At 30.8% G+C, this 21,098-nt stretch overlaps 5 protein-coding genes across 11 annotated transcripts; 2 read left to right on the forward strand and 3 right to left on the reverse strand.

Annotated features, from left to right (window-relative positions):
• The first annotated feature begins 2,843 nt into the window (after window positions 1-2,843).
• Window positions 2,844-4,060, forward strand: LOC138131690 (cation channel sperm-associated protein 1-like). 2 transcript variants are annotated; one of them, XM_069048859.1, is made up of 3 exons: window positions 2,844-3,028; window positions 3,077-3,283; window positions 3,336-4,060. In XM_069048859.1, exons 1-3 carry the CDS (start codon window positions 3,011-3,013, stop codon window positions 3,927-3,929), a joined length of 819 nt encoding a protein of 272 aa, XP_068904960.1. In that variant the 5' UTR covers window positions 2,844-3,010; the 3' UTR covers window positions 3,930-4,060. The 2 variants fall into 2 exon arrangements, with proteins under 2 accessions (XP_068904960.1, XP_068904961.1); XM_069048860.1 differs by having other exon boundaries at window positions 2,847-3,028; window positions 3,077-3,208.
• Window positions 4,061-5,819: 1,759 nt separating this feature from the next.
• Eaf6 (chromatin modification-related protein EAF6/MEAF6) lies at window positions 5,820-10,175 on the reverse strand. The gene is made up of 4 exons (XM_069048867.1): window positions 9,841-10,175; window positions 9,499-9,702; window positions 9,402-9,438; window positions 5,820-6,292 (listed from the first exon to the last, which is right to left on the reverse strand). The coding sequence occupies exons 1-4, from the start codon at window positions 9,916-9,918 to the stop codon at window positions 6,048-6,050; spliced, it is 564 nt and encodes a 187-aa protein (XP_068904968.1). The 5' UTR covers window positions 9,919-10,175; the 3' UTR covers window positions 5,820-6,047.
• Window positions 10,176-10,191: 16 nt separating this feature from the next.
• On the forward strand, window positions 10,192-13,943 carry LOC138131699 (peroxisome biogenesis factor 2-like). Its single transcript, XM_069048877.1, has 8 exons — window positions 10,192-10,406; window positions 10,453-10,869; window positions 10,920-11,129; window positions 13,073-13,128; window positions 13,180-13,340; window positions 13,395-13,531; window positions 13,582-13,691; window positions 13,753-13,943. The coding sequence occupies exons 1-8, from the start codon at window positions 10,296-10,298 to the stop codon at window positions 13,853-13,855; spliced, it is 1,305 nt and encodes a 434-aa protein (XP_068904978.1). The 5' UTR covers window positions 10,192-10,295; the 3' UTR covers window positions 13,856-13,943.
• Window positions 11,327-13,140, reverse strand: LOC138131691 (osteopetrosis-associated transmembrane protein 1). 2 transcript variants are annotated; one of them, XM_069048862.1, is made up of 6 exons: window positions 12,760-13,140; window positions 12,532-12,706; window positions 12,361-12,475; window positions 11,743-11,966; window positions 11,528-11,690; window positions 11,327-11,472 (listed from the first exon to the last, which is right to left on the reverse strand). In XM_069048862.1, the coding sequence occupies exons 1-6, from the start codon at window positions 12,798-12,800 to the stop codon at window positions 11,426-11,428; spliced, it is 765 nt and encodes a 254-aa protein (XP_068904963.1). In that variant the 5' UTR covers window positions 12,801-13,140; the 3' UTR covers window positions 11,327-11,425. The 2 variants fall into 2 exon arrangements, with proteins under 2 accessions (XP_068904963.1, XP_068904962.1); XM_069048861.1 differs by having other exon boundaries at window positions 11,740-11,966; window positions 12,760-13,137.
• LOC138131677 (1-acyl-sn-glycerol-3-phosphate acyltransferase delta-like) lies at window positions 13,812-19,445 on the reverse strand. 5 transcript variants are annotated; one of them, XM_069048842.1, is made up of 6 exons: window positions 19,232-19,445; window positions 18,620-18,822; window positions 18,398-18,570; window positions 18,166-18,327; window positions 14,266-14,824; window positions 13,812-14,213 (listed from the first exon to the last, which is right to left on the reverse strand). In XM_069048842.1, exons 2-6 carry the CDS (start codon window positions 18,795-18,797, stop codon window positions 14,125-14,127), a joined length of 1,161 nt encoding a protein of 386 aa, XP_068904943.1. In that variant the 5' UTR covers window positions 18,798-18,822; window positions 19,232-19,445; the 3' UTR covers window positions 13,812-14,124. The 5 variants fall into 5 exon arrangements, with proteins under 5 accessions (XP_068904943.1, XP_068904944.1, XP_068904941.1 ...); XM_069048843.1 differs by lacking the exon at window positions 19,232-19,445 and adding an exon at window positions 19,028-19,220; XM_069048840.1 differs by lacking the exon at window positions 19,232-19,445 and adding an exon at window positions 18,875-19,220.
• Between the last annotated feature and the right edge of the window lie 1,653 nt (window positions 19,446-21,098).

Raw genomic sequence — 21,098 nt, forward strand, 5'->3', positions numbered from 1 at the left:
TCCTTTTGCCACTTAAAACTTTTATGCTCCTTAATTGCGCCGCCACTGGTTGGAATACAAGAGACAAGTTTATGTGAAAAGAACTCACGGATCAAACTTAGTGTTCGTTTTCCTTGGTGATAAATGAAAGCAATAGCGTTAAAAAATGGTCACAGTGTAGTAGTTTTTTTGTAATTAAGAATTAAACTTGACCAATAGAAGATCGCTGTTCAATTTCAGGTCGTAAATTCAACGAACACTTTAAATTGCTTAGCAACATAATTCTATTAGTAATTTTTATTATTTATCGTATTACACGTTACTTAGTAACTGAAGAAAAGAACTCAGTTTTCTGATGAAAACTGCTCGAACACTATTGCTCAATTTGAAAAATTCATAACTAAGATGTTATTGCACCCTGAATATTTTTCTTAACGTTTTTCACCTCTATTACGACTAAAGAATAGATATGCCCTTTAAATGTGATCCGACAGTTCTGGGCACTCTGTATGTAATACTGTCTTAAATCCACACATATATCTAACAACAACAATCATTAGCACTGATGAAAATTTTATATTTTTTTTTATAATTTATATTTTATAATGTACAACCAGAATATTTAACCTGAAGTTAAAATTCTTCAGATTTTACTCAATTTTAGCACAATTATATGTCTATTTTACGTCAATAACTTTTGAAACGAATAATTAAGTATAAAAAGTTTTTGGAAGCAACCTGCGCAAAATGTTTTTGTTAATTATAAACGTGATAACTTTTTTGATGAACCAATTGATTATCTCATTAAATGGAGAATCAAAAACTAGTTTTCTTTTAATGAACATCATAATACAGAAATCCGTTTACATCCGCCTTATCGGAACTTTCAAAATAGAAATAACCCACTTTCTTCGCAAAAAAGTTGATGCCATTAAGACCTTTAAGATTATATGTGACCAATCAATAAACTTTAAATACCTATACAAATCTAAATTTTGTGGCATAATTTTTTTCATTTTTTCAGCATGAGGTAAAACATAATAATGTATTATCTCCCGGAAAAGTGTATGTAAGTATGTAGTATAATACATATTTCTCGGTATAAATATGAGAAACTGTAACGTCAAGCATAGTTTTATCTGGTTAAAAATAACATCAACGCAGCAAAGACTTGTAATCTGCATTTTACGTTTTTATGCCATTATTTAGATGTCGCGTAGGACATGGATGATGATTTCATTAGCGAAGCATAAGTCGGCTTATTAGTGCCAACACTATCAGCTTACTTTGTATTAATTTATTCATTAATGTTTTGCAAAAAAATATAATCTTCAGATTCACATAAAAATAATCGCATTTCAACTGCTTATGTAAGTAGCGGTTCACGACCAGAGTAGAAATTAAACGGTTAATTAACAAACCCTGTAATAAAATCGGCGATTACATTTTTCTTAAATTGACATTGCACTGGAGTCAGCGTACATAAAGTGAAAAAAATTCACTTAACTCGGCTACTTTCCTAAAAATTCTAATTTTTAAATTAATCGGTACATCGTGTATCTCCTTAACTTTAACTTCCGATGAAATTGTCATAAATCTGATTCGAACGAGAAATCATACACGTGCAAAAATAATTATACACATTTGTTACAAGAATATGGTCCTCACTTTCTTGGCACGATTATTCACCTGTCGACATAGGAAAAGGGATGAAAATAAAAACTAACGAAAAACGAACAGGACGCAAATTGTCACCAAAATAACGAACAACAACTAGGTTTTCACATCTCAAATTACGTTAATATATGGAGCAGTAATCAATTATGTGTTTTTATTTCGTTAAACCACGAAGTCAGATTAAATCTTTTGTATAAATCAAATTTTAATTGGTCACAAATATCACCAGACTATACTTACCTATATTATGTTTTTGCATTTCCGGATCCCACCGGAACACAAAAAAAAGAAAACTATAACGGTTAATATAATTATGCAACGGACTATCATTCTAGTTTGTTTTTCCGTTAAAGGACGACAACAGCAGAAGCGGTAAAAACCGTGTGATTTTTATTGATTTCAAAGATTTCTTGGCACTTGATGTGCGAAAAAAATGTACACCTACTCTCTTAATTTTTTATGTACTATCCTAAAGCAAATTGCTGTAATATATTAATTTAATTGAAATTTCACTTTGCCGTAAATTTTTTTTATGATCAAGCAGTCAATCATTCTTAAATTCTTCAAATTCCTTATTGGAAATGTTCTAAAGTGATATATTTCCTTCTATTAATAATTTTCTCGGGTAATAATAAAAACAGTAGCAATTATGAGTCGTCACCTAATTGCTATTACTCCAATTTCTAATGTACGATAATTTATTGGTCATAAATAAATATTGGTACTGGTCTAGTCAATAAATGTACAGGTAGTAATAATTGCAACTTGTGTAAGAGCAATTACATAGCAGAGTACATTATACAGTAGGGATTTATACCCTCGCTTCCACATGTTCCCGATGTCGTTAAATTTCGACTGTTCTGAGTGTTTTTCGATGCCGACAGTTAATTAGTATTTTACTCAAGATTTCGTTGCGATTGCGTTAATTTCTTCGACTTGAAATTGGGATAAATGCGATAAATCGTGGCCCAAACGAGAAGAAAAGTGAAAAATAATGAATTATTCATAAATTCCAGTCGGCTGTCACTATGTAAAAATACGAAATTAATCGAAAAAATGTAACATTCGGTCAAATTTGATGTAATTTTGAACAAAATAAGCTTGGATTTACTGCAGCAATTAGTCTTATGTGTTGAAGTCTATGCTCTCTTATCATTACACCTTTCTCCCAAGTGCAGATACACAGGTTGAAGTCGACCAGATACATGACTGTAGGCACGGCAGTGACTGACGATGATTAAAAACTAGTTGATCGAGCATTTTTGAATCAAAATATGAAGCAATTCAATCGGTATAAAAGCAGAACGGCATCTTGTACGAATATCAGTGAGGTGATTGGGTCGGGACCGGCGCCATGGCAAGTCTGACGCTGGTAAGTTGCCTCCACCCTATCCAACCCCGCAAAAATGCCAATTTTCAGATAACCCCATTTTTATGCGCTGGTGTGTTAACACTCTTGACCGGAACCTGCTTCTGCGAAATCTCCAGCTACCCCTACACGGAAGCCACGTTCGCCAAGAGCCCAGGCCACGGTTCGGTAATATACGTCCCGGTATGTACACCAGATTGCCTCAAATCATCATCTCATCATCATCACTCTCATTTCACACCTAGCTGCCCGGAAAAGGTTAAAATGTCCCCTTGGCGCGACCAAGGCTCACGTTTGTTACTCTTTTCAGGCGCACATAGGGAATTTGCCGCTGCAGGAGCACGGCCAGATCTACCCTCCGCATCTGAACCTGGGCCAGCACTACCAGCAGCAGTACCAGCATTTGTCGCAGGGCTCCGCAGCGAGCCACCTGGGTGGAGGTCCGGGCCAAGGCTATCACCACCAAGGTGACGTTTCCGGCGACAAACACCACGCGGGGTCGGGAAGTGCGACCGTCTATCAGCAGGCAAACCATCACAGCTCGGAACAAAAGCACTCGATCCATCACCACGGCTCAGGAGTGAGTCATCAAGTGTTCAAGCAGGAGCACCCAGCGTCGCACGAAGATCACTCGAGTCAAGGCCACGATTACGAGATCGAAAAGTCGGAAGAGTTGCACCACAAGAAAGACCACAACGTGCATTACCAATACGAGTATTCGGTGCAAGACCACAAGACGGGAGACGTGAAGCGACACAGGGAGGAGCGCAAGGGCGACGTCGTCAACGGGGAGTACTCCCTGTTGGAGGAGGACGGGAATGTGCGGACGGTGAAGTACTTCGCCGACTGGAAGTCAGGGTTTCACGCCCAAGTGCACAATTCGAAGCCCAAATCCGTCGGCTGAAAGCTGCCATTTCCAGTTATTGTAAGATATATGTATTACCTAGTCTAATATAATTTTGTATTATCGTACAAATTGAATTGTGATAAAATAATATAATGATGTAATTTCAGCGAGGTGTTGTTAATTAAAAAGTTGGAAAAATTCGGAGTTTTAATTTCTAGATCAATTATCAGTTTAATGACAAGTTAGGAAATTTATTTATATTGGTTTCAGTTTAATGACACATAAAAAGTTTTGTATGGGAGAAAGTGAAGTAATAAATACGTAATCGTAACGCTGAAGTGATAGAAAGTAATCCATAATCAGGAGATAAATTAAAATCGGATGTCATTAACTTCCTATTGGAAGCGAGGGGCAAGGCTGTGCTAAGAATGCAGATAATTATGATAAAACGTGACCCAAAGCTGTCAGATTTTTGCTATAATTACTTAAAAATGGCGCGTGCATTATAATTATAAATTTCTAATAAACGTTTCACGTTGAAATTATTCCGGTGGGTATAAAAGAAAGCACATTTAAATATTCCGAATGATCAAAAAAATTAATTATACCACGATAAAATTCAAAATTCCCTGACTTGAAAGATTTACATCTTTAGAATTTCATTTATTAGATTATATAACGACAAAACTTTAATTAACACTACCCACGCGGTAATTAATTGATCGACAATTAGTTATACACTCCTAATCAGTTAATTAATTGCAAATTTTTATCCACAGTCTAAGCAGCAGCTTCCTTATACAACGTGTCCCAGAAATAAGTACATTAATTTTAACCAAACATAGATCTCGTCAAGAACAACAAAATTGTTATGTACCATTTTTTCGAAATATAATTTTCATTTCAGTATTTTACCCCCTCTCCCCCCTAGACGAGCTGTCTATTTTTTAGTTATTTGATCCAATGACCTTCAAATAATAGTTTTTGTAGTCAGCGCAAAACATTGTGTTTTTAGAATAAAGTTTTTTGCTCCGCGGCCGAAGTAGAGACAAGAGGTACATTTTTAGTTAGTTTTGTACCACGGCAAAATGCAGGTGTTTACGTTTCGATTCTGTGATTTAAGCTGAAATTTTATGAAAATGGCGCGTTTATTTTCGAATATTGAATACATCGATGTTGCGTTGACGTATGGTGAAGTGTGCGGGAGTGCTCTTCGAGCCCAGAGAATTTCCGTGCGACTTCTTGTTGGAGTACATGAAGGACTTGGTATATTCGGTCCCAATTGTACAATTGAAGTTTTAAGAGAACGGGTCCAACGGGTGGAAAATACTGCTACAATAATTCACAAGCAGTATGCTGGAAAGAGTGGAAGAACAATTTCGTTGGCGCCTTCATTATTGTATTGACAATAACGGCGGTCACTTTAAACACTTCGTGTAATAATAATTAGTGTTTACTCTGATTACTTCACGAGAATTTTTACGGATTAATACACTAATTTTAGGAGACATTTTGTCATAATCTTAGGTATGGACGATTCATTACAGTCAGCTTAAAATATTTATTATTAAAATTGTTTTGATTTAATATCTACCATGTGATTATCTTTTTTTTTTCCACCCTTATCATTATAGATCACAGTAACGGGCGCAGCAGCTAGCCGCTGTGTACAAGTTAGCAAAAAACAAGTGGAAGTTTTATTGCATTTGCTTTTTGTTCTTCGCTTATCAGCATCGGCAAAACAAATAATCCCTATACGCGGATGACGAAATTTGTACCAAATCTTTCAATAATTTTAATTGGATAACTTCAAGGTTCAGGAAAAAATATATCTAAATATGTATATTGTTTCTATTGACAAGTTCTATTACCAATTAAAATTAATGTACTTATTATACTGAAATACGTTGTATTTGCTTGGAATGCGAAAAATATTAAAAACACCCATTTGTTTACTTAAACTATTATATTTATTAGCATGAACAATCACATAATAAAAAATTACATTTATTATTGAAAATTTTAAAATGCAGGTACTTTTGATTTATTTAATTCACTCGAAAGTTAGAAACACAAATTAGTAAATTGTGTCGAATTTATAAAATATAACTTTTTAAAAATCACACATGACAACACAAACAAGGAAGTCGAATACGAAACGCTGCTCACAAAAAGTCATCTATGTCTAGCTTTCTTGTTGTTGGTTTTCTTAGCACTCGCACTAAAGCTTTTCTGTTTCGCAGAAATATCTCTATTAGGACTATTACGGTGGTCAAGACCATTCTGGACTCCGTTCAATGAATTTGTCGAATGCTTTCCGGCATTTTTTATTCCTGAATCTATATGATTTGAATTTGGACCTAGGTTGGTATCGCTCGAGTCCTCGTTCGTTTGAGATTCCGTATCGCTGTGTGGTTCCACTACGAGTTAAAAATAATACTGTAATTACTTGAAACAACTACTATTTGACTGTAATACCTGTACAGAAAAACTAGACGTTTTTGTCAAATAGGATATTAATTCATTCGGCTGAAAAAATTTGTATGATGAACATGAAAATGTCGGTTCTATGCAATGCATGTAAAGATTTGATTCAAACGAGACACTCCAAATTTTTCTGTTGAGGTATTTGAATGTATCGCAAAATTAAATGAACTACGACTAAAACTAACTACCACAAAATAATACACCGGCTCCTTAATACAAATAATAACGACTATAAAGTTACATTACATTCATTGAGAAGGTCTTTAACGACGGACACAATCATCACAACGATTTGTATATGTAATAACAAAAAGCCAATTAATAGGAACAAAACGAAAGTGTTCCTAACAAAGGTAAACAATTCAAACGCAAGACTCAATCAAGGTGTGGCCGTAATTGTGATTTAGTCATAGCCAAAAGACATCACGTCTTCTATAAAAGTGTTTTTTAAGCAACAAATTGTCTACTGCTACAGTTGATTTTAGTACGGTATTCGCTATAATTATCACATTATCTTAGTTGGTAATGATTTGCAACATTGTTGAAAGCAGAACAGGATACGGAAGGCAGGATACAATTTTCAGGATATGTACAGAAAAACTACAGAACATAAATTTAACAGATAATACAAAAGATTGGGAAAAATTGAGAAGAATTATTATTTGTGCTTTATAACATCTCGAAATATGTACTTCAAACCAAGAGTAAGAGCTACCAAATCTCATGTATTCTTGCGTAATTATCATAAAGAGCCAATATAAATTAATTTTAATCTTAAATAGGTATATCTCATAAAATGACAAGGTAAATAACATTGTTTTGTTTACAATAATAATAACAATTAAATTTAGACGTACAGCCAAAAATGACAGTTTTTTTTTTCACTTTTGTCATGGTTTGAAAATGGCTTTTAGAAATAGGTTGATGGTATGTCAGTTTATAAATAAATAATTCAATGACATTTAAAAAAATTATTTGATAGGTACTGTCAAGTAGACAAATATTTAAATAGTTATTTATGCAACAAGTGCGTAAAGTAATATTTTTTTTTACGAGAAGGAAAATTTGCCGCACGAGCAAAGCGAGTGCGCAATCCGCCGAGTAAAAAAAAGATACTTTACTAACGAGTTGCATACAAAATTTTTTTGGCGCCCGTAAGTTTAGATAACAATTTTTTCGACTCTCAAAATTTGAAAATTTTCATCCGTGGACCTTTAAAACGCTCGTTTTACTCGCGTTTTAAATTGGCCCACTCATGCCAAAAAAAATCCCAATTTACATACGAACTCGTTAAAAAAACTACTACATAATTATGAATGAAAAATTTTATAATTGCGTTAAAAAATGACACGCTACGGTACTTTTTCTTAACGCAAAATGCGTGCAAAAATGAACCGCCATGGCACTTTTTTTAACGCTTCTTGGTCGATTCAAAAATCACATATTTTATGAACGCAAACGAATGAAAAAACTTGCCCTTTTTTTTGACGGACGTTAAAAAACCAAATTTACATTAGGAAAAATTTGATTTCCCGTTTTTTCTGAATTCAGATGTACTATCGGTGGACATAAAAAACTGGGACAAACATCAAATTTGTATAAAGTCAAAATTCAAAAATATACATTTTGTAAATCTGGCTTTTTACAAATAAGGTTATGAAAATTATGACATACTAATGACATATTGTCAAAAACATCAAGTTAAAGTTCAGTTCTTTAATGACAATTTTAATTTTGAGTGACAATTCAAAAGTCTGAGACACAATGAGCAAATTTTGGATGTCCCAGCTTTTAATGTCCACCGATAGTACATTAAATTAGACATACGTCATTGATTTGCTTATACCGGGTGTTATGGAAGTCCACGTAATAAATTTAATTACCAATAGAACTCTTTGAAATAAACTATTGTTACATAATGCTTTTTTGGAAATTATTCCACGAGCGGAGTGTCAAATGATTACATCAATTGAAACGAGAGTGAGTGAAAATGTTTTTGTGTGATAAAAAGTTTACAGGTTTTTTGGAGAACGACCGCTGTTCTAATACTAACAGTTTTTACTGTTTTTCATTCATGTATTTAAATCAAGTAAACACATGCTATGCATTTTAGGGTTTAAATTAGATTTAATTTTAACTCTGCTTTGAAGAATTTGCAGAAAAATGATACATAAAAAAATGTTTATTTTAACGAATCCTGTTAAATTTATTAGGTGGATTTCCATAACAGCCGGTATATTGGTTTATTTTAAATAAATAAATTATTTTATTATTCATTTGACTGTTGATATGGCAATTTTTTCTGGTTTATTGGAGTACTTAAATTATTTAATGGTTAATTGTTACTCAGGCACAATTGTTTAAAGAAAGAAGAAAAAAAACTGTGTACTTAGTTATTACAGGAAAATACTAATTCATTCAACCCATTATCACTAAATGTAAGCCAAATCATTAGATTTGGTGACTCTCCTCCACAGTTTGCAAATAAAAATGTTTACAACAGTGTAATAGCAATCATAGATTTCAATTAGATCTAATTAAAATAATTCAATAATGTTTGATATAGGTACATATTAAATTTGTATTTCAATGTATGTATCAGTATGTAACATGCAATTAAATAAAACAGCTCAGAATAAATAAAAAGATTTTGGAACAGATCATTAATAAAATAGTACATGATCAAAATAGTGATAATATACGAAGTATTTAACCTCACATTAAATATTTTATAGATTAAATACACTCAAGATTTTTTAAAATAAAATATTCTTATCATTTTCAACTTCTTATTTAGTTTTTTCATTTAAATAAATTTTAATAAAATCTAATTTTAAGATATGATTGACATTATCCACCTGTTAATGTGGAAAAAAGTAGAATATTTCTCATAAATAGACATACAAAAAAATAAAAAGGTAATGTATAAAAAGGAAAAATCTACCTAGAAGAAAGTTCATACCATACTACAAAAGTCTTAATACTACAGAAACTGAATTGACTACACATAAGAATTATTTTTTATTTCATAACTATTCTTACTTTTCTCCTGATTTTGATCAACAATTCCACTAACAGCCTGTAAAATAATTATTAATAAATATAAATATATTTAAATAAAGTGAACATTTAAACATACAGCCATTGATGTTATTGATGATTTAGAAAACAGACGCTCAGCTTCTTTAAATTTTCTATTTCTTTTATCTGCTTTTGAGTTTGTAGTTTTGTTGCTTGATAAATATCGATCCCAGCCGCGAATTATATTCCCATAAAGTTGAGTATCCTCTAAATATGAACCTTCAAAGGCATAAATTTGCCTTTCCAAGTTGGCCAAAGTTTCCTGAAATATGCACATTTATTATGAACTGAACATCTGGTAAAATCTGCCTCTGACTCTCAAGACATCAATGTTAAAACCACGTAACAATTAAAAACAACTGTTATGTGATGTTAAAATTACGAAACTGATACGGCTTACACCAATTTCCGCTTTTCTTTTTACTAATTCTGCTAATTCTTGGCGTGCATCCACTGACACATTGTTCTTGGCTGACATATTTTAGAAATAATATCAATCACTCCACGAAAACACTTATTTAACCAGTATAACGATTCTATTTTTCAATCAGCAAAATTTTAACTGTATTAACAAAACAATTAGATAACTGTTTACATTCAACGTTCTTGTTTTCCACAATTTATTTACGGTCAGACTGTCAAAAGTCACTTAATCTGTCATCTGTCAAGTCTCCATCCAATAATACAGTAATACCAATCTCTTGGATATACGATAGTGACCAGTGACGCCAACATATGAGAAAAATATATTTGACATTGACACATCAACATCAAATAATGTCAAAATTGTCAAATGACAAGTAATTGTAGGTTACAATCGTTTTTTAAAATAAATACATAACATTAAACTGTAAAATGGAAAATAATAAGTTATTACGAGTGACTCAAATGAACGCAATATTTCTGGATAATGAAATATATAAAGCCCTCATGCAAATCATTCAAAACACAAGTCGATTTTTACCAGTAGGTATTTCGTTTTTTAAGGTTGAAAATAAAAAAAAAATTTCAGCCTGGGTCCATCGCTTTATTTGAACCTGAATTGAATTTAATTGTGCGTATGGTTTTACTGAAGAATTCAGTTTATCATAGTGAAAGCACATTTGGTCAACAACTTTTATCCATCAAATACAGTAACATGTCTGATTTTAAGAAAATTCTGTACCTGTTTGGAAATTGTTTTGAATACATTAAAAATCGTTTAGAATTGTGGAGGCCCTCACATAGAATTAATATTTTATTTTACAAGGTTCATATGGCTATAGTGCTATTAAATTTTATAAATATGTCAATTTTTTTACGTAATGGTGAAAAACCATTGCTCTTAGAGAGGTTTTTAGGCTTGCAACAAATATATTCAACTCAAAATGCCCCAAGACTTTTTGAATCAAAATATTTAGCTAGGGAATTGCTCTGGAATGGGTTTATTGTAAGATAAGTTTCTATTATTAATTTTTTTTTTATTGGAAACATTTTAAGGATATATTAATCCACATTGTACCATTAATCAATTACCACAAAATCAAAAGGACCATCAGGTATTACAATCCATTCCACAAGAGACCTACTTATGTTGTCCTCAACTCATGTGTAATGACTATGCATTCCAAATGTGCACACTGTGGAGAGAATCCAATTTTACCATACCACATGGGATGTGCTCACATATTTTGCTATGTTTGTTTAAAAGTACACTTACAAACTTTTTTGTGTGATTCAGATTAAAATGTCATTTAATTTTAGGGAAATCAGACTGCTGATTCAAAATATGAATGTCCAGTTTGTGAACATAGAAATCCCAACGTTTTATGTGATAAAGTGTCCATAATGTGATTATTATATAATCTTCCAGATGTTTTACGTTTGTGTTGAAATAAACCTACATATTTAATGTATACATGTTTATTTGAAATATAGATTTTTTACAAATATAAAAAGAGTTTTAACATAATATATAACATCATAACATAATATTTGAAATGTTTTCACATTTCATTATTGGGTTGATTCAAAGATTCAGCAAATCTCCTTTCTAAAAAATAAATTACATATATAAAACGATCAAATTAATGTATATTTTCACTTACGTTGCAATATTGTTGGTGTCTTTTTCACAGAACAAAATTGCACTATTACATAGAACAGAAGAGTCACTAACAAAACAGTCACTGTTGAAGCTATAAATATATGTTCCTCATGTTTACGATATTTACAACATTTCAGGCTCCAAAATAATCGGGTTGTATTCATCTAAAACAAATTAACTCGCCATGTCCTTTAAATTAATACTGATTTTTACCACATCTACAATATCCATGCACACTCCAATTTTTTCATTTTCATTACTAATACTAGTGTAATAATTATCTAAATTTAAATAATCTTCCATACAAGTCTTGCAGATGGTAGTATCATTTATAGTCCTTTGATTAATGCAATGTGTGTATTTTTCATGGTATTTATTAAATGTTGTTGTTTGTATTGATTTATTTGGTGTTAAGGTCCCATTTTCAAATTTGTAACATTCTAAAATGGTCCATTTAATAGTTATTTATGTAACAAGCGAGTAAAGTAATACTTTTTTTTACGAGAAGCAAAATTTGCCGCACGGGCGAAGCGAGTGTGCAAATCCGCCGAGTAAAAAAAAGTACCCACTTTACTAACAAGTTGTATACAAAATTTTTTTGGTATCTGTTATTAAATGCACAGGTTTTTCATTCATCTACGTTCATAAAAAAATGACGCTACGACACTTTTTTTGCCGCAAATGCGTGAAAAAATGAACCGCTACGGCACTTTTTTAACGCTTCTGGAGCGATTCAAAAATCACATATTTTATTAACGCAAATCAATGAAAAAAACTGTGCATTTAATAATGGACGCCAAAAAAATACTTTAATCTGATGAACAATTAACTCACCATAACACTTTGCATCATTCCACAAATTATAACTGCTACTATATAATGTTTGAATGATTTGTAATCGATCTAAATTTATAAATTTATCAATGCAATATGTTTCATTATCTAAAATCTAAATGGTATTTTATATTTATTTCAAGAGAAGTTCTCTTTTTATTCTATTGTTACCTTTTTCATGTTATTATAATCTTCCAATATATTAATGTATTGTTGTACACAATTTTCACACATTGTTATAGGTCGTGAATTATAAATAGCACATGAAATAAATTCCGCGGTTGAATTTGCAAAACTGTCTTTAAGCAACGTACAGTTTTCCTCTGAGTTTACTACTGACATATTTCTGAAAGGTTTTTTTTATATAAAAATTATTGCTTTAGGTGTTTTAATACTTACAATAACAAATGTGTCAAAACAAGAATTGAAAGGATCCACATTTGTGTGCATTAGTTGATAATATACTGTACTTACGACATAAGGAAAAACACAGAAAGTTCCACTGTAAACCATTAAATTGATAATAATTAAATGATAAAGTACGTTCACTTTTATTGTAGCTAAATGTTTACAATAATCATAACCTAAAAGCATGATCGCATTCACGCATTGACAGATGACGATGACAGATACACGTAAATATAACCTTTACTTTTACACAAAAATTTAATTTTAATTTTTGAATCAAATGGATCCACCGGAAATTCTACAGAAAAAATTGTATTTTCTATTAGAACAACTTCAAAATATGGCGCGAGATTTGCCACCGTGAGTACCTAGTTTCTGAAATTTTAAAATGAAAACATTTTTGTTGAACAGAAAGTATCAGATGCGCCTTCCTTATGAATTATTATCAAGCTTAGCTAATTGCTTACTTAATGACACGGTTTTTGAAATAGTAAAAGGGCTGCTCGAAATTCAGCATGTGACAGAACAGCATTTGTATCAACAAAGGTTGCAATTTCTCAACACAAAGAAAAGTAATGTCAGTTTGTCGACTGTTGCACTAAGTATGTTTAAATAAATATTTTTAGTGGAAGAACATGAAATACTAACCCAGTACAGCAACAATTCTGAAAAGAAGGTTGAGGAGTTAAGAAAATTTATGATTAAACAGAAAGATGAGTTGAAACAATTTGATATGGGGTTAGTGCTTCAGCTTGATCAAAAGGTAGGATTGAGTAATAAAACTGCACACATATGATGTATTTTGCTCAACAGGTTGCAGATCAACAACAAGTGTTAGAACAAGCTGGAGTTCCAGGTTTTTTTGTTACCACAAATACAATAGAAATCAAGGTGCAAATGCATCTTTTAGACTTTATGCTTAGGTTAAGTAAAATGACTTTACCTTCATAAGTTACTATTAAAATAATGTAATATTTATTTCAGAAGTTTCTTGCTTTTGAATTTAAATTACGTAACGAATTTGGAGGGTAAAAAAAAAGTCAAAAAATTTATAAGTGCTATTTGTAACATTAACAAATATACATAAAAAATTCTAACAACTTATATATTAATGTCCCATCTATTGTGTACAATGTTATGAAAGTTGTGAAAAAAATACATTGGAAATAATAAAACGAGTTTTTAATTTATGCAGCTGACAAAAATATTATTTTTTTAAACTGTTGCGTTCAAAGCTAAGTTGGTTGAGTTTAATGTTATAAAATTAATTTTGTGGTAATTCATTTTAAATGTCTACGAGCTTGGCACAGACATTGTATATGTCTAACATTTACAAGTATACCGTAAAAGCACTATTTATGCATTCTTCTTTGGAGTATTTGTACCGTAGGACGACCCTTTTTTAATCTCAGACATTCCAATAGTTTTATTTAACAACAAGTAAACTGGAAATATAATAAAGCAATACAATTTCTCAAGAAATTAGATTATACTTACAAGCTCCTATGATGCTAAAGCCAATTGAAAAATATAATAATTCTCCACTAAACAGTAGTCTAATTAAATAATATACCATTGGACAACATATTAAAATAACCCAAATGGCCATGTTTATTACAGAATTGATTCTACGTTCGATTTCAAATGAATCCAATCTAGGAATTCCAGACGTGGCAAAAAAATCTCCAGTTTTAATAAAACTGTCTCTCAATTTATCCTTTCTAGCAAACATTTCTCTAAGAAAGACTTCTTGTTCGTGTTCAGTTTCTGGCAATTCTTCCAATGGAATACGTCTCATGTACATGTGAGCGACTACCGGTTTTCCGAACAATAGATTTGTAATTGTAGCTTTATGAGGATCATCTTCTTTAAAACAAATTTCAATGTCATATAATGCTGGTACTTTTCCTCTCATTGAAGGTAAGCTAGCCGTGAAGCCCTTTGTCCGTGGAAGAAGATGGTGCTTCAGCTCAGGCAAATTATTTTGGCGAGCAAATTCTAGAGAAATTTTGTGCTTGGTTGGAGTGAATCTCGTACCTTCCGGGAAGAGTAACAACTGGAAAATTTATTGTTCAAATGGTATAACATTAATACATAATCACATAACCATTTATGTAGTAACTAGCTTATTCCGAAAAAATATGTGCGATGTCGACTTGTATTGGATTTTTAAAGAACTAACGTCATTAGCATGATTTGTAACGCATATTATGTATGTAATTTTTTATTTTCATCCGTTCTTGGTATCTGGCAATTTAATGTAACTTACATAATTTGGGTCGCTTTTCTTTTTTACTTTTCATTCAGTGTTCATAAACGTTATATCTTTATTTAAAAAAAATGCACCGGAAAAGCATAAGCATAACACACTGAGATCTGTTTGTTTCATTGGAGGGAATAGGTAACAGTTCGATTGTTTCGATTCAATTAAAAAGTTGCCAGCACCTACATAAATGTTCCACTTTTTGAGCTGAATAATCGAATAATAGTAATCGTATTTTGTTTTTATGAAAACTCTTGTCTTTGTATTCCACTGTAAAAAGATGACAGTGATTCTCTTAAAAAAAAGCCGTAAAAAATAAATCATCCTACTTCCCATTAAACAATTTCTACGGAGCTTGTTAATGGCAAAACTATCAACGTCATGAAGAAAATATAGCGAAAGACAAGCAGTAAAGACCAAAACATAAAACATTAAATCTTGCATCAATTTTTTGTTTTTTTGATTAGGAATGTTTTTTTATTGAATTCGTCCTTTGTGAAAAAGAAAATGACATACTTACTGGCATAACGCAGTGGAAACAAAAACCATTTATTGGGTTTCTGAGGACACAGTGTTATTAATGATCTTTAATCACAAAATATGTACATAATTTTTTATATCTAAATCATGTCCATTTAATTTTTATTTGCAACAAATTTATTTCTCAAACAAAACTTTAATTACGCATCTATTAAAGGAGAAATTAGATCTGTATTGAAGTTTGAACTACTCTGAGTTTCTCTTTCTACTTGTTTTTCCTTCCTTACACTTGCTTTAATGTATAAGGATTAAAGAAAAAATTTCTAATAATAAAATAACACAATGCGACAATTTCTACGTGAATTCAAAATTCCGTTGTTTTTACTACCCCAATTTTCATGAAATTTACACATTGATATTACATATTTAAGTCGACAAAATTTTACGAACAATCATTAAAAATCAAAGTAAAATGTTTTGTTAGTTACACGTAGTTGCACTTATGTATCTCCACAGTACTTATATCACAGTTTATCTGAGAATTCACAATGAATGACCTTAAGTTAATAAGTAATTTGATGTAAACGACAAAACAATAAAAGATTAATGTGACTATTTTATGTCGTGACATTGCAATGCACTTTAACAAAAAAACATTTAAACCTCAAAACGAGCGTCCTAATATGAATATAAGCTACTTCCAAAAAAACGAGTTATTACCGTTGGAATATGAATAATTATTCAATGTTTTCAGTAAAGCCTTTACAACTATCAAAAGTTTTTCTACATTCGATGACAACATTCAATGCAAAAACTTGCTAACAATAGTTACTCAATAGATACGTACATATAATTACTGCGTTAGTGGCCAAATGTTGACGCAATGTATTTAGATATTTGTTTAAATGTATCAAAGCGTATATCACACATTACATTAATTAATGAAAATTAAATTGACTACAAATTAAATAATTATGGTAATGTGACGAACTTCTAAGGAACTGTAAGAGAATCCTTACAATTTCTGAAATTTAAAGGATGCGGAAACAATGTCTAGCTAGAGTCTAGAATATTGTCCTTGAATAAGAATTTGCAGTCAAACTTCATATCCAGACTTTAATAGTCGGCTGTATCGATAAATTGGCGCTTCTAATAAAATACTATGAAGATGATTTTACTTTTGTTAATAATATACAACGTAAGTTCATAATCATTAATGGAATCCAGATTCTTTTGGAGAATTTGACAGCCACTAATTCAATTGATTTTATTGAATATTTCATATCATCAGCAAAAAGGGGTTTACTTCAAAAACTAAGAGATAGTGAGAAAGTTTCAATGGCAAAAATTTTAGTCGTTTGTACATACACTCGTAAACTTAATAGAAAAACATATTTTTTCCCGAAAAACAGCTGGTATTACGGCACCATATTTATCTCTATACAAATATTTTTTCAAGTTTATTTCTCAAACATACAATACGTTACTTTCTTTTGTCTTACAAATTTATAAAGCAAACAAAATATTCCGTGAAAACAAACAATATGCTGTAATTATAAAAAATGTTTTTTTTTTTAATTGTTAAATATATTTTTTTGGATTTTCTGTCAGAATGTGAGAAAACGAAGTGTTGTACAAGTCGCAAAACATAGCTTGATATTTGAGAAATGGATGCGCAGTGAAATTGTGGGAAATGGTGGGGAGAGATCCACTGTAAGCGAGTCGTCGGGGGATTTTCCGTCTTTCTTGCAAGTCGGATTTCTCATTCTATCTGCGCATCACAAGTATCAAACTTTTTCATTATCTCTTTTATTTTTCAACATATTAGCGAAAAACGAAAAAAAAACCACAATTTTCAAGGGGTGATTTCAACCCTTAAAAATACATCTCAACAGCTAGTCTTTTATGAGAGTTTATACTTTGGTATAGACTACAAAATTCTATGTTCCCAAGGTCCAGTAAGATAACTTTACTCGTGAGAAACATATGGCCGGATTTTAAAAAATGTGACGTAAATGTAATACCAGGTTAAGGAAGGTTTATTTACATAATTTTTACATCGCGTTTCATAAGACTCCCAGACTAGAACATTTTATGTTGAAATATTTCTGTTGTTTCTTAAAGTTGTGCTCTTATTGCAATTCTTGGCTATTAGGAATTAAACTCAATTAAAATACACCTCTACAATGGATATTAAAATTTGCAACTATAAATATTGCAAAGCATTTTTAATAACGTACTGTTTCATTTTCTTAATTTTATTGAAATTATTGTCTTATAATGATGAAATCTTTTGGTTTATGATTCACAAACTACAATATGACTGCAAACAGAATGATAAAATAGTAATTCTGATAAAATGACACTAAGAAAACACTGACATTTTATTGTGTAAAGTTATACTTAGATATGCATAAACCAACAATAGCAATATCAATATTTATTTTAAGAATCATATAATCGAAAGTCTTTTTTATTGTAATAGATAAAACATATAATGGCTTTTTGATTTATTTTTACCATATCAGCAAAGTAAATAAATTAGATGGAGATGTTTGATTTTTGTGGAGATAAAGCATAATAAACAATCTCCTTTATTATATATCATTTGAGTTCAAGTGCAGTGCAAATATAAAACTTGAAAAGTTACTTACCCACATAGGGTCAGGATGATCTGCCAACTGGGTAACTTGTGTATTTATAATTTCCTTGTCCTTGTTAAATGATCTCTCAAGAAATACAAATTCAGAACATTTCCATCCCCATCCCAAAACAGGGATATATTGAATAACTTTTTTGGCATAAGCTTTACAATTCTGAAGTTAATAATAATAGTAATATTGATAATTATGTAAGTACTTTAGTTTTGCCCAATTTTTTACTTACTCCTAAAAGGTGGATTCTATCACAAATCATCCAACCCACTAACCAGTCAACTTCATAAGTGTGATTCATTACACAATAGGCATGTTCTTTGCCATAATATTTATCAAATTCTTTTCGATCAATATAAAATTTAATACGAGAACCAGACCACCAATCACCCAGAAAAACTAATTCTGCAAGAAAAATTTTATAATAAAAATGCCTTATGTGAAATCTACTTACGTGAATATATTGTGAAACAGAAATACCAGTTCAGTTTCCTATATAGTCTTCGATTGAAGGGCCTTAATGTAAGGTAAAATAAACACTGAATAAGATTTACAATCACTCCTGAACTAAAGAAAGTAATGGCAAAACAAAGATGAATAAGTCTTGAACGTTTTAATTTGGACAAATCCATTGTTTTATAATTATTCCACTAAAACCTAGAACAGTTAGTGTCTCAATAAAATGATTTTAATTCACTTACTCTATTACACAAACAACTTTTAATATCAACGGCAGATAAATTAAACGATTAAAAGGTGACACATTTGGGCAAACTGTATTGTTCAGTCGACAGTATTATTTTAAATAAACAATTAAACTTTGATTACGGCCTAACCTTGACAAAGTGTGAGGTTAACATACCCGAAAGCGCAAAAACTATATGTCGGACATTCGTGTAAAATAAAAACGAATGTGAGTAATGGAATTTCTTTCATGCAAAACACTTCGAATTTAATTTATTCCCAACGTCCCAACTAATTATAATCTACAAATTTCCTTCGAGCCACCTTCGCTTGCAAAAAGACGGTTACTAACACGGTGCCCTTGTTTATACCTACTTAGTACTTCGTCTTAACAATTATCGTTCAAAACTGTTTCTTTTATAAAGTATCAACTTTTTGCAAATATAATTATAGGTACAAAGTTCAACGCACATAATAGAATATTTTTAAAATACAAAATGGGTCAAATAACTGGAAAAAACTGCGTGCCCTTCCAACACCGCACTCCGCACGAACATAATTCGCCGCATCCAGTGCATTTTCTATTGATAAAATCGTACAGTGATAAATTTATTCTGCATGTAATAATATAGCTGTCAAAATGTTTATTCTAGATGTATATCTTTGCAACATACGCTTGATAAATATTTTTGATAATAAATGGTAATTGTTCAACGTAAAAGTTACCGAACATGAGCATTAATTATTATTATAAATCAGTAATCAGTATTAACAATGCAAGCAGTAATAGTTTGGTGAATTGTTGGTTGCCTGAATCAGGCACTGTAACAATACTTTGTAAATTTAAATGTCTTACATAATGCAACAAAATGAACACAATCATAAAATAACGTTAATACAGTTCTGAATAGAAATTAAAATTGCTTTAAACTTTGTTATATGAATTAAATATTCCTTGATAGCACTAATGATTTAATTACAGTACCTTCGTTAACATACAGTTACCCGAATGATCACAACTCTTTTAAATGTATTGCTGAAGCATTATTTATTTATATAATATATTTTTTTATATTATATCTAGTAACGGCTCAAGGGAGACAACACAAATTTTAAATGGTAACAGGGATCAAATGTTATATTTTTGAAAGGTCTTTTTATCTTCTATCCAACAATTAAATAATTTTTTTAATCGGTCGATTAAAACAAAATTAATTACATAAGTTTAAGGAATATTATTCCCTACTTTACATTCGTACTTACTATATTGGGTAAATGTAAGTATTACGTAGACATTGCAAAATAGTTAAAAAAAACACTTTAGAAATGTTAATGCAAATATAAAATATTCCTCAAATACTGAAGCATCTGTTGAAGCAATAATTGTTACTTAAGGTATTCTCTCAAAAATAGTCTCCTTTCTTAATTGGGTTAGTTAATAGCCCAGTTATTTCGCCAAAACTATTTTATATGAAGAAAAAAAAAATTCATATTATGTTAAAAATGTTTAGTATAGGGCTACGATTTCGAGATGAAGACGTACACTTACCTCCCCACGTGGCTTCAATATGAATGGCGGAATATTCAATCTGTTTGCAGCAGCTAGAACTCAAAAAAGATGATGTCCAAATGAAAAAAAATTGTATATCTTTAAAATTAATTAATAAATCTGCAAAAGAAATTAATGAGGAATTTGTCAGTAATAATATCGATTAGATACAATTTTTTTATTTAATTGTTGGTAGTGGTACTTGTATAGAATGTGCACCAACACGAAACGAAGACAAATCTGAAGAACTTAAACTTTCCAACTGAAAATAAGATAAAGTTTGTGGTTATTAATTTTATTTTTTATTAAATCTTCTGATTACTTTTTAAAGGATTGCAAAAACTTTAAGACCATTCCTTAATATAAAAAGTAAATTCACTTCCCAGTCGACATCCATAGTAAATTGATGGATTTATGACTAATAAATTAGAACCGAAGTACACATATAACAGATTCATAAATCATATCAAAGAATACAAATAATTTTTCTTCAAGAACGTCCCAGCTAAATAATAGAAAACCAACTGTTGAGAGAAACTTTATATATTAAGGTTATCTATGTATTGATAAATAAATATTGTATGTACATATTATATTTACATACCATATTTTCATTTATATTTCCACGTTAACTATAAAATAAAATTTGTTTTTTTAACATTTATATGTGTAAATGGGAACATACGTGCATATTTTAACG

This window comes from Tenebrio molitor, chromosome 5, assembly GCF_963966145.1.
Source record: "Tenebrio molitor chromosome 5, icTenMoli1.1, whole genome shotgun sequence".
Lineage (NCBI taxonomy): Eukaryota > Metazoa > Arthropoda > Insecta > Coleoptera > Tenebrionidae > Tenebrio > Tenebrio molitor.

Bases quoted from the DNA above. Each gene is read 5' to 3' on its own strand.
- LOC138131690 (XM_069048859.1), top strand. The intron at 3,284-3,335 runs GTTAAAATGTCC...TACTCTTTTCAG, and splicing joins CACCTAGCTGCCCGGAAAAG to GCGCACATAGGGAATTTGCC.
- Eaf6 (XM_069048867.1), bottom strand. From the start codon at position 9,918: ATGTCAGCCAAGAACAATGTGTCAGTGGATGCACGCCAAGAATTAGCA. The intron at 9,439-9,498 runs GTATGTTTAAAT...ATTATTTTACAG, and splicing joins CATCAATAACATCAATGGCT to GCTGTTAGTGGAATTGTTGA. The intron at 6,293-9,401 runs GTAAGAATAGTT...TTTAACTCGTAG, and splicing joins TGATCAAAATCAGGAGAAAA to TGGAACCACACAGCGATACG.
- LOC138131699 (XM_069048877.1), top strand. From the start codon at position 10,296: ATGGAAAATAATAAGTTATTACGAGTGACTCAAATGAACGCAATATTT. The intron at 11,130-13,072 runs GTACACTTACAA...GAAATTCTACAG, and splicing joins TTTGCTATGTTTGTTTAAAA to AAAAAATTGTATTTTCTATT. The intron at 13,692-13,752 runs GTTAAGTAAAAT...TATTTATTTCAG, and splicing joins CTTTTAGACTTTATGCTTAG to AAGTTTCTTGCTTTTGAATT.
- LOC138131691 (XM_069048861.1), bottom strand. From the start codon at position 12,800: ATGTGGATCCTTTCAATTCTTGTTTTGACACATTTGTTATT. The intron at 12,707-12,759 runs GTAAGTATTAAA...AAAACCTTTCAG, and splicing joins GTTTTGACACATTTGTTATT to AAATATGTCAGTAGTAAACT. The intron at 11,473-11,527 runs GTAAGTGAAAAT...TTTATTTTTTAG, and splicing joins GACACCAACAATATTGCAAC to AAAGGAGATTTGCTGAATCT.
- LOC138131677 (XM_069048842.1), bottom strand. From the start codon at position 18,797: ATGGATTTGTCCAAATTAAAACGTTCAAGACTTATTCATCTTTGTTTT. The intron at 18,328-18,397 runs GTAAGTAAAAAA...TATTAACTTCAG, and splicing joins ATAGAATCCACCTTTTAGGA to AATTGTAAAGCTTATGCCAA. The intron at 14,825-18,165 runs GTAAGTAACTTT...TAAATTTTCCAG, and splicing joins ATCATCCTGACCCTATGTGG to TTGTTACTCTTCCCGGAAGG.